Genomic DNA, 13,746 nt, shown 5'->3' on the forward strand with positions numbered 1-13,746 from the left:
TACATATACATATACATATACGTATACTTATATTCATATATATATATATTATATATATATATGTATACAATATATGTATATATATATATATATATATATAACTATATATATATGTATACCTTTAAATATACATATACATACATACACACATACAGACATACATATATATATATATATATATATACACACACACACACATATATATATACAATATATGTATAAAATATATATATATATATAATATATATATACATACATACATACATACATACATACATACATACAAGCATGCATACATATACATACATATATATGCACACACACATATATATATATATATATATATGACTTACATATGACATATATACACACTATCATAATACATACATACATATATATATATGTATATGTATATACACATATATATATATATATATATATACGTATATATTTACTTACATACATATATATATTTATTTATATATTTTTACAACCCTCAATTCTATTTTTATATATTCTGCACACACACATATATATATATATATATGTACATATATACATGAATATAAATATATATATATATATATGTATATATATATATTAATATATATAATCACACACACACATATATATATATATATATATATTGAAATATTGATATATTAATATATATATATATATATTGATATATATATTTATATATATTGATATATTGATATATTAATATATATATATATATATTGATATATATATTTATATATATTGATATATATGTATATATATATATATATATGGATTTATAAATACATATATATATATAAATAACATACATACATACATATATATATATATATATATAATTCTTTTATATATATGACATATAAACACACTTATCATAAATACATACATATATATATATATATATACACGTCGTTTTATATATATATATTTATATATTTTATCACGTATATATATCCATACATACATATATATATATATATACTTATATCCCTAAACTTTACTTTTTATATTTTATGCACACACGCACTTATATATATATGTATGTATATTTATTTATATATATAAATATATATACATTTATATACATATAACATACATATATATATATATATATATATATACAAATATATATAAATATATATAAATGTATATATCTATAAATATATAAATATGTATCTATATATATATATATGTATATAAATATATATATATATTCATATATTATGTATATTTCCTATACATATTTATATATATACATGTATATTTATATATATAAATATATATATATTGATATATATATTTATATACATGTATATATATATTTGTATATATATGTATAAATATATTTATTTTGATATACATATGTATATATATATATATTGTTATTTATTTTGATATATATATGGATATATATATATCTCTCTTTAAATGTATCTCTAGATATACTTATATATATCTATATATCCATATATATATATATATTAATATCTATATAAATATATTGTTACATATATTGGTAAATATTATATCTATATATATATATATATATATATAAATATACATGTACTTAAAAATATATATCTATATATTTATACGTATATATATATATCTATATATACATATATATCTATATCTATACATATATAAATATATACTTTTATAAATATATATATATATATTTGAAACATGAATATATGGAATTTCGTATATATACATTTTTGTATGTGTGTATTTAGATCTGGTTTAGTAATTGTTTGTATATTTTGGATATGCAAGTATTATTTACAACGATACACATACATACATACATATATACCTATATGAATATAGATTTCTATTTATACACACATGTATATATATATATATTCATATATATATGTATGTATATATATATTATGTACATACATATACATACGTATATACACACACACATATATATATATATATATATATATATACTATCAGTTTCTACGCAAATATTGTTATTGTCACTGATGTCTACTATATTATCGTATCTATCTATATTGTTAGTGTCAATAATGTTTGTTCGTAGTATTGTTTGTATCAGGGCACCTTCTGCCGCATTACTGGCGATCGCAATTCTCCCACTATCTATACCTCCACTCATTTTCACACCCCAGCCACATCAGGACATACTCTCTTGCCCTGGCTATATGAACTCTCCCGAGACTTATCACACCTTCATCACCGAACACTGACAGGGATACGAGGGTATGTATCAGGGAGGCGACAACATCAAGAAAATGGAATGGGCTGACGTCAACATGATTATACACAGAGGCGGTACCATCATTGGCTCTGCGCGTTGTATGAAATTCCGTGAACGCAAGGGGCGTTTACAGGCGGCGGAAAATCTGCTCAAATGCAAAATCACAAACTTGGTGTGTACTCCGGTCGTTTGCCTATTTTTGAGTACGTATTCTTCTACTATCACTACAACGATGCTCGTGTTTTCCTCGTTCTTGTTCTGGAAGGGGTTTAGGGATGCGTGTTGTGCTTCTATTTCCACGATTGCGCGGATGAGTTTTTAATACCCTCGCGAGTAGGACCCGTGACACAAGTTTCCTCAAAGAATTTCTGCGACCGTTGCTGCTATAGTGGTACACGCACGAAAGTGGTCAAACACACCCACAGACTACGAGTGTAGGGGTATGGCCAGCCACACTAGTATTGAAGCCCTATCGCTCTGGAATATTTGCCAGAGTGTTTTCAGGCACAGCCAAGCAAAGGACAGTTTATGTACGACGCACAAACTGCTATCCGTAGCGGGGCACAGCACAGAATGAACTAGACGTGCTGTTTGAACATCGTCGTTCATCTGAGATGTATAGTAATTGCACCAAATACACTAGATATCCATCATGTACACTGTCTTATTTGAGCATCGTCGTTTGTCTCAGAGATGTAAATTATAAATAGCACAGAATACAGTAGATATCCATCGTGTACACTGCCTTGTTTGAAAATCGCCGCTGATCGCAGAGAGGTATTATAAGCAGCACAGAGCCCACTAGATATTTATCTTGTATTGTTCGAACATGGCTGTTCATTTGAGGTATGGATAAACATACTTTGTATTGTTCGAACATGGTTGTTCATTTGAAGTATGGATGAACATACCTTGTATTGTTCGAACATGGTTGTTTTAGGGTTTAGTTGAGGTATGGATAAACATGAAAGTACAGGCTGAACAGCCGCGTGCAAGTTGGCGCTTTCGCTGAGGTTCACGTATTTAGTTGGACGGTTCCTCAGGGCAATCACCCGCGACGGCGGCTTTTGAATGATTGATTCTTGCAGCCTGCGATACTCATCAGTTGATATCACATGTCGCTGATACTAATACCTGTAAATGTGATGTAACATACCACAGATCGCCTGTGGAGGTGACGGTAGTTTAACCGGTGCTAATCTGTTCCGTTTAGAATGGCCGTCGCTGTTGGAAGAGCTCGTAGCTGAGGGTATGTTTTATGCAGATATGAAATGGTAAAAACATGTGTCTAAACCAGTTTCTACTTGCGACGTGTTTGTTAGTTTCTGATCACGGCATGCTTGGTTTATTCTTTGTGTATACCAGAATGGATATGCGTAAATCTACCAATGCAATACATAATCATCGATGGGCTGCTATTTGGTGCTGTATGAATCTCTTATCTAATGCTCAACCCTATTGCAAGGGTTGTCTTTGCAGCAGTTAGTGATTCTTGTCAGTCGACCTCTAGTAATTACCCACTACACTTCTCGGAGTCTGATGCCCAAGTACCTCGCACCAACATACCTACCACTTCATAGCACACCTACCATCCCATAACATACCTACAATCTTATAACATACCTGCCATTCCACAACATATCTACCATCTTATAACATGACTACCATCCCATATCATGCCTACCAACCAAGAACATACCTACCATCTTATAATATACCTGCCATCTTAATACATACCTAGCACCCATACCATACCTATCATCCAATAACATACCTACCACCCCATAACATACCTACCATCCCAGAACATACCTACCATCCTATAACATACTTACTATCTCATAACATACCATAACAGGTCGTGTAACACAGGCGCTAGCAGACGAGTGCTCGTATCTGAACCTGGTGGGTCTGGTAGGATCCATTGACAACGATATGGTGTACGAGGGTGACCTGACAATCGGTACAGACACCGCACTCAACAGAATTGTGGAGTCTATCGATGCCGTTACAACCACTGCCGCGTCCCACTTGCGTACATTCGTCATGGAGGTGTGTTGACCTGACAAGGTTGTGCTGAGTTGACACCCCGAAGCGTAAGACTGTTTGCGTACTTGATCCCGTTCATCTGCACGTTAATGTGAGTATTGATGAATACGGTATTGTAGGGGGTCGGGATTGATGTGCTTAAATCACATACGCGAATGTGTATACCCGCTGTATATCTATATCTATATGCCCAAGTGTATCTGTGTAAATAATTGGCACATTGGATCTCATCAATGCCAGTACTACCACTGCCGTGATCGTTTTGTAGCATCGTCCCTCGAGGGGTGTCTCTACAACAGTTTGCATAATTGCACAAACTGAGAATGAAGTCTCAGAAAAGTGTCATATATTCAGGTCATCCATATTCGATGGCATATAAACAGATTGTATATGTTTGCTGACATGGTATATGTCTCATACCTAATTGTTCCCTTAACTGTGCTATGCTCTATGTTTCATAGTTAATCTTTCCCCTATACTGTTCTTCTGGTACTAGGTTATGGGACGCTACTGTGGCTACCTGGCTTGGGCGGCCGGTATCGCCACCGCCGCTGATTTTGTGTTGATTCCCGAATCGCCTCCAGATGTGGACAACTGGGAGGAAGTCATGTGCTCCAAATTAGCGAAGGTGGGTGCGTAAAATCAGGAAGATCGTTTCGGTCGTAAAATTAGGAATATTGTTGTATCGTAAAATCGGATTTTTTTATATATATTTAAAATCAGGAATAATATTTTATATATGAAAGTATACACGAATAACCACGTTATTATATGCAATACGAACTGCCAGATAGTGCTCTTAGAGTAGGGCATTAGAGCATCTAGAAGGCTATCAGACGTTTTGTTTCTTTTCTGTCCTGCCACCGACCGTAATCTTCAACCTGGGAACACGTTACCTGATTCTGTGGGGTAAACCTCCGGATGGCTGGACGGTGGGTTGGGTAGTAGTTACTACTATTTCCACTCACACTGTTTTATTCTCGCATTTGATCCAACAGCGTCGTAGTAGGGGCCAGCGCCTGTGTTTGGTGATTGTCGCAGAGGGAGCCATTGACAGACACGGAAAGGAAATCTCAGCCGAGCATGTCAAGAACGTCATTGTCGAGCGCTTGCAGCATGACACTCGTATCACCATTTTAGGACATGTGCAAAGAGGCGGGCAAACCTCGGCATACGATCGCCTGATGGCCACCATCACCTCCGCTGCAGCCGTTGAGAAGGTGAATGACTCGTACATATATGTCGTGACTGTCAGTGTATGTTTACGGTTTAGGGTTTAGGGTTCTCAGGCTGGGCTTATGCATGCAGTGCACAGACGCAAAGGCACACTTATACACCCTTAAAACCCTACAAGCACCTGACCAGAGATGCGCAAGCTGCTCGTACACATGTTGACAGGCACGTTGATCAAGCTTATGCCCATGCTTGTTTGTGTGTCTGGTCGCACGCAGATGTATTTGTGTGGCTATGCTTTTACTACCAGCACGAGAACTTACCATGTGAAACCGGTGTACAACCACTGAATTCGCACATGGCGTCGTGATTACGGCTGAAAACCCGTGTCAGAATCCCTCGTACGCGAGCATTGTCATACCTACCATCACTTCCACGTGGACTAACATCGTCCTGCTTACTTTCACCGGTAGTCATACCTACCATCACTTCCAAGTGGACTAACATCGTCCTGCTTACTTTCACCGGTAGTCATACCCACCGTCACTTCCAAGTGGACTAGCATCGTCCTGATTACTTTCACCGGTAGTCATACCTACCATCACTTCCAAGTGGACTAACATCGTCCTGCTTACTTCCACCGGTATATTCAGGTGCTTGTGGCTAAGCAAGGAGACCCGGCAACCATTGTGGGGATGAAGGGTTCCAAATGCATCTTTGCCCCATTGGTCGAGACTGTCCAAGCGGTAAGTCAGGCTTGTCATTAGGGCACATCGCTATACTTTGTATTTGCTGTAAGCTATATTGTTTCTAGGAATCGGGTCTGTTATCTGTTTTGGACTATTTGTTGTACATGAACGTTTATATGGCGAGACGATCTCTTGGGAGGTAGGTATTGTGCAGCACAATGGGAAGCAGTTGGACGTTAGAGCCAATATCGGGTGTCACGTGTATAGTCTGTGGATTGATGACGCGGACCCGATTTAGTTGTTCCAAAGCAAGTTCGTAGTAGCAACTTACTGTATCAACGGGGTGAGGCGCGGTCACTATACATCTGGTTTCCAGATATAAAATAACTTGTCTACCTAGATAAGGACCGACCCTGTTTCACACCTATTTGTCCTGAGACAGGATCAATGCCCTGAGTTTCGAAATCGGGACTTATCTCAAGTTTCTGGGCCTATACCTAAGACTACGAATATTCTCAACGGTCTTCAATATTGTTACAGACACAAAAAGTGGCCGAGTTGACCATCAACCTCAACTTCGCGGGAGCTATCAAACAGCGTGGAAAGAATTTCGACCGTGACTACGCATTCCATCTGCAGATCAATGGAACGGATGTGCGTCTGGCCGATGGCGTCAAGGCGGGGGTATGTCTATATTATAATTGTATATACATATATATATATCTATATATGTATTTATGTATATATATATATATATATATATGTGTGTGTGTATATGTATATATATATATTATTATATTTGTGTGTGTGTGTGTGTTTGTATAGGTATACGTATAGATATGTAATTCTGTATGTATGTATGTATGAGTACTGTGTATATTTATATTTATGTATTTGTGTATGTATGTATGTATATATTCATGTATTCATTTGTATATGTACATGCATATGTATATGTATATGTATACGTATACTTTTATGTATATGTGTAGGTTTATATATATATATATATATACATATATCTATATCTATATCAATACATATCGATATCACATGGAGATCAAATGTATTCTTTTGTAGACTATGATGCCAATTATTTCTTAATAGTCGAAGACCATTTGTTACTCGGTCGAATAGTTCGCGCATATATTAGCGATGTTGTATGTTGTGTATATTGGCCTTCAGGTATTCGCATTTTTGGATCAATGTTCTCTTGTTCCTATCCCAAAATATATACTTTCACCAAATGTCTTCAGCATACCAATTTTCATCCTCAAATATTATCGTTGATCCATTTCTATGCTCCAAATAATATATGTGATCTATTTCCCCCCAAACAACCTTAGCAAAGTATTTATGGGTCAAGATCCTCTAACTCGGTACAAGTGTTTGCTTGATGTACTTCTGAGAGCTTTATGCTGATACTGCCTGATCTCGGTCTCTTATTGGTTCATTATCGTGAATACAGGAACACGGTGTTGGACTAGTGCACGTCGGAGCCCCAGCTGCCGGTCTCAATTCGTAAGTGTCATTAGTATTAGTAATAGATGTCGTGTGTGCTAATGCAACGAATAGATGATATCGGAGCCCCAGCTTTCGTAAGTGTCATTAGTATTAGTAATAGATGTCGTGTGTGCTAATGCAACGAATAGATTATATCGGAGCCCCAGCTGCCCGTCTCAATTCGTAAGTGTCATTAGTATTAGTAATAGATGTCGTGTGTGCTAATGCAACGAATAGATGATATCGGAGCCCCAGCTGCCCGTCTCAATTCGTAAGTGTCATTAGTATTAGTAATAGATGTTGTGTGTGCTAATGCAACGAATGGATGATATCGGAGCCCCAGCTGCCGGTCTCAATTCGTAAGTGTTATTAGTATTAGTAGTAGATGTTGTGTGTACTAATGCAACGAATGGATGATATGCGACTTCCATACCAACGATTGTTCTAACCGAACGAGTCGTAGGGGGACTCAGCCCATCTGTGAAACTGAACGTTATCTTCACGTGTGTATGTTATGCGTTTGCCGGGTGCTGTGAGGCGGCGACTGTATAGTGGAGAGTATCAGAACTTCGCCACTCACCACCAAGGCAACAACCTAACATACATTTACTGGCACATCCCTTTAGTTTAGAAACAGTGGTACTGCTTTTATTCGTACTAACCAATACGTTATCTGAGCATGAACCGGTCCATAAGCGAATGTTCCAGCTGATCCGTAGCAGTATCGAATGTCCTTGTTGATGTTGACTCATCCTTGTTCTCGCAACCCTCCGATACCCAGTGCCACACGAGCTACAACACGCTACATGCTGAATCATGGCTGGAAGGTGTTCGGAGTGTCGGATGGCTTTCAGGGGCTAGCAGAAGGGCGGTTAAAGGAACTGGGATGGATCGAAGTGGGAGGGTAAACTATTTATCTATGTATGTCTATCACGTGTTATGTATGCAGATGAGACTGGATAGTATAGAGCTGTATGGCAAATTGACCGAGGTTTGAGATTAGCGTGTGGAACAAAATTGTACGCATTGAGTCCAAACCTCAAGCTCTTTAATCACGCCATAACACATCTCATCCAACTGTGGCCTTAGTATATTAGGTAGGCACTCTGATAGCCTAAATATATTTAACCGCATACGATTCGACCAATTATATCTGCATGTGAATCACTTCGTGCCAGAATATATGTATATGTATGTATACGTATACGTATACGTATACGTATACGTATTTATATACGTATATGTATATGTATATGTATATGTATACATATATAATTTATATTTTATATATTGTATGTATGTATGTATGTATGTATGTATATATATATATATATATTATTGATATTATTATTATTATTATTTGTACATATATTCAATCTGTTTGTTGTCCATATCGCCACTACAGATGGCATATGAGCGGAGGCTCGCGTCTGGGTGTAAACCGTAAGTTGCCCAATGAGGTGGGCATTGAACAGTGCGTGGCAACCATCAAGGCCAACAACCTGAATGCGCTTTTCATCCACGGAGGTTTCGAGGCCTTCAACGCCGCAGTGCAACTCAAAGAAGCGAGGTATGTGTGTGGAGATGTGTGTGTGTGTGTTGCGCGTCTCTATCTCTCTCGGACTCTCCTTATATCCAAACGAACCGGTATATATCTATACATACCAATATATATACACACACATATATATATATATATGTGTGTGTGTGTGTGTGTGTATATATATATATATATATGTATATATATATATATGCGCTATTTTGTTATCTCCCTTTGTACCATCAGTAAGTAGCCTATTATATTTTTGTAGCACCTGCATGGTCGTGTGTTTTCTCTCCCGCCCAGTTTTAATTGTTGATCACATGCCTCTTTGTACATATACTCCACAGTACCAATATCCTTGCCACAGCGAGATGAATCCGAGCTACACATCCTTACTACTTTATATCCGTTTATTATCGTCAAGTAGTTTGAATCAATTCTCATCACACCGACGATGGTATCCAACCTCAATGAGGGTTCACCTTCCATCGCCGCTGCATAGGGCCAATTGACCTGAGTTATACCTCTGTGTTATACCTGAGCTATACCCCCACATCAGTCACATTATTTAGACCACCAGCACTCCATAGTCTTAGTCGCCGCTATAGAGAGAGACGTACCCTGAGTTGTATGCCCACGTTCTGGTGATGCACTGCACTACCAGCATCAACCAATCACTTACTATCACATCGTTGGTCCTACTAACATCTGGACATGCCTTGGTCACCGCCGCTCAGGGAGAAGCACCCGGAGTTGAACATCCCCATTCTGGTGATCCCCTGCACCATCAGTAACAACGTACCAGGAACGGACTGGTCGCTGGGCTCAGATACAGCCCTCAATGCCGTGTGCGATGCTATTGACAGGACTAAGGTCTCCGCCTCATCCTCCAAGCACAGGGTGTTTCTGGTGGAAACACAGGGTATATATGGGAGTTGACAAGCCGCACGAGTATATGGAAGCGGTCTAGTACTGTACTCAGAATAGAACGTGTGCAACGCGTACGTGCATGACAGAGTAATCACACGCACATATATCGTAGGCATGTACCTAGAGATAACACAAGGCGGTTTTCTGATAGGGGAAACAGTCTTTATACGGCAAGAGTCTAGTAAGCAGGGACGGACCCCGTCTCCTGGTACATGCCTGCCTCAGTCATTTACCCGCTCAAAGCACCAGACCTCTACATTGATCTATACTTTACTTAAACTGTCCCACTCTTCTCCGCTTATTCATCAACCTGTCCCGCCCGGGCTGGTGCAGGTGCAAACTGTGGTTTCCTGGCAGGTATGTCTGCCCTGGCCTCGGGTGCGCACAAAGCGTGGGTGCCGGAGGAGAGCTGTTGTGTAGCGGATCTTAAGACAGACATCGAAATGATTAGGAACAGAGTCAGCCGAGGGGGACAGTATTCGGTCATTGTCAAAAATGATAAGTACGTGGTCGGTGGTGTTTATCTATACGCATGCGCGATTAGCCGGGTTGTGATGTTGCGGGTGAACGAACATTTCGTAGAGAGGAATGCTATGTATATACATGCATTGTGTCACATAATCGCAGCTCAAGATTTGGCATGCCTGCGTAGCAAACCTTATAGTGCCAATCGGATCGTACCGCTACTTACTGGCGTAGACTCTTATTAACATACATGCATGAATGTTCACATGTACAAAGTTCGGTACTATTTATCTATATATATATATATATATATGTATATATATATTCCCAGAGATGAACCTTATACCTCCACCCCGCCTGTACGTACGCCATACAGATGCAATGCTTCGTACGATCTCGACTTCTTTACGTCTCTGTACTCACAAGAGGCGCAGGGCAAATTCTCTGTACGGGACTGTTCGCTGGGACACTTGTGCCAGGGCATGTACCCCTCGCCACTCGACCGCGTGAGGTCGGCCCAGTTGGCAGCCTTCGCAGTGGAAACCGTTCTGAAATCGGTAGGTGGTTTCCGGATGTGCTGTCTCTGTGTGTGGGATTTGCTGGGTGTGACTGTGGGTCTGAAGGGGATAAGACACGCACACTAGGTGCGTAGAAGTACAAACGAATGCCATTTCTGAACAGAGATAGGTATACATACATGCGCCGGTGCACAACGTTTTTCTGAACTATTGTACACACCACGTGCAAGGCCACGAGTCCGGAGACAGACCAGTGACAAGAGAACCAAGTCTATTCTAGCTAGGTTCGATCGATTGTAAACCGGTTATCTTGTGGATTTACGCTGGTATCTAAACTAATCACGAGTCGATGAGAGAGATGACTTACTAGAAACTGTAAATGAGTCTTTGTGTGACTACATTCATGCGTAGAATATAAGCATACATATCGTACTCAAGTATGTTGGTTAACTTTTTTTGTCTACACATATCTGCAAAACTATCACAGCTCAACGAGTCCGGAGACAAGCCCGTTGGGGTTGTAGGCCACCGTGACGGCAGCTGTAGGATGACATCCATTGATGAACTTTTACCAGAGGCTGACTGTGAGAAGCGTGTGTGGAAGAAGCAGTGGTTCCTGAAGTACCTACCACTGGTTGGCCTGCTGTCCGGTTATGAACTAGGAGTGGACGGCCCAAAAGTCTTGCATGACATGTTTGACATGAACGAGTAGATGTTACTAGTAGATGTTAATAGTAGATGTTAAAAGTGTGTTAGTGCGTCCAAATACCTTCTGCGGAATTGTATATGATTCTTCCGGGGTATGGTATGGATTGAATTGGTGCAGGTATCGTTAAGCATCTGGGATAGAATAAAGTTATGGACCTATCACTGCACGTGTGTACTTGATAAGAAAGATAGCAATCTATTTGAAGAAATCGTTCACAATTAGATCGCGGACTCGATTCTTCAACTTATGGCGCAGGCACACTTCATAAGAATTGGATGCATTTCCCTGCTAAAACTCGACAAGCACCCATGTGCAATATTGTTTATATTTATATGAATTTTGCGAAGTTACATTAGCTAGAATTACTTAAATTCAAACAATGCGACAGTCACAATTGAATTTTGTGGCAAAATGTTTGAAGGCATTGATATTCTCGCACAGTATGTGAGCCGAGTTTGGTTGCATCTGCAAAACTCGCAAGCAGCCACCCCCCCCCCCCCTTTTTTTTTGGCAACAATGATTGAGTCCTATTCGGATCAGGACTATACTGGAGATACCGCTCGGAGGTTCACTCGATTCCCGGAAATACGCCCACTTTTGATTATTCCCTTATACCAGTGTATTGATTTAGATCCTTGGTTAGATAAGCCCGTAGTTTTTCGGTCCTTATTACAAAGTGCATATGATTCAACGCAACTCTGTACACAACATAACATGGTTTGTTTAATATTCATGTTTCAAATTGCCGCTTTTGGTTAAGCATGATGGTCTATACTGGCTGCACAAGAAGATTCGGCTAAAGCGTTGGCAGGTTTTTTTGTAACTTGATATGCGAAGCCAGCTTTTGGACGTACCCGAATATATGTGTGTATTACACTTGATCAAGCTCCGGTATACACACCGATGGACTCTTATAAATATATGTGTATACATGTGTATCCCACTCATACTTGACTTGCTGGTCCGCTCATACTCTCTTGGCCGCATATACACGCTTGGCTTTATAAGAATTACCATTAGGCGTATAGTTGTCTCACAAACTACTAATGTGCTGTCGATTGTATGCGCAAGCATATTGCTCGATGATCGACAATGGTTCAGTTTCGAGTTGTCCCTGGATTCCAACTAAATTTCCCGCGATCTCCGCACCCAAAAGTAATAAGTATAGACGTGAAATACAGAGAAACCCTAGACAGACTTCAAAATCGTAGTCTCTTAGCCTATTGGCTTTAAATACAGATAAGGCCTATTTTCTGAATAAAATAATAGCACGACAGATTTTATCGTACAAACCCTAAACCCCTAAAACTTAACCTTTAAAAAACCCTAAATCCTAAATTGATGAGTCATCGCACGTCACGGGAATTTCACGCAATGAACACGTCGAATGTCCTGCACATTGTTTTTTTACATAGAAGGCTATGTGCACATATGTATATATTTATGTGTTTAGCTTAGCCTATGCCCTATAAAGCTTCCAATCAGACATTATTTATGATACTATTTGTATCACAAAAAGAACAAAGGTTAGAGAACACACTGTCGACCATTTTTTTTTATTAACAAAAAAGCCATCCGCGACAGGAAGACTTTCAAAGTTCCATGAATGTAAAACTGTGAACTGACTACTATCTTGACTAGTATAGTTACTTGTAATCAGGTAATTTATTTTGCTTTTGCCAATACCATAAAGTGCAGATCCATAAAGTCAACTCCTGTTGTCGCAATTTAGCCGTACTTTGCCTATTGTGTAACATGGAAGTCTTCTCAAGACTTTCAATTGAAAATACGAAAAAGATGTTTGCTGGCGAGTATGAGTAATCTCAGTGATCGGTCATGCGTATTCCATATACCTTTTATGCTCTATACGTGCACTCACAATCACAATCACATGCATGCACACACGTATATATATT

At 38.6% G+C, this 13,746-nt stretch overlaps 1 protein-coding gene across 1 annotated transcript; it reads left to right on the forward strand.

Moving 5' to 3' along the window:
• Positions 1-2,255: 2,255 nt before the first annotated feature.
• SARC_00462 (hypothetical protein) lies at positions 2,256-11,991 on the forward strand (the record flags this gene model as incomplete). The annotated part of the gene is made up of 14 exons (XM_014305852.1): positions 2,256-2,423; positions 3,413-3,500; positions 4,110-4,303; positions 4,797-4,928; positions 5,299-5,520; positions 6,127-6,219; positions 6,703-6,846; positions 7,631-7,683; positions 8,447-8,569; positions 9,071-9,235; positions 9,946-10,130; positions 10,472-10,640; positions 10,980-11,160; positions 11,609-11,991. 14 exons carry the CDS (start codon positions 2,256-2,258, stop codon positions 11,831-11,833), a joined length of 2,142 nt encoding a protein of 713 aa, XP_014161327.1. The 3' UTR covers positions 11,834-11,991.
• Between the last annotated feature and the right edge of the window lie 1,755 nt (positions 11,992-13,746).

This window comes from Sphaeroforma arctica (genome assembly GCF_001186125.1).
Source record: "Sphaeroforma arctica JP610 unplaced genomic scaffold supercont1.14, whole genome shotgun sequence".
Taxonomy (NCBI): Eukaryota; class Ichthyosporea; order Ichthyophonida; genus Sphaeroforma; species Sphaeroforma arctica.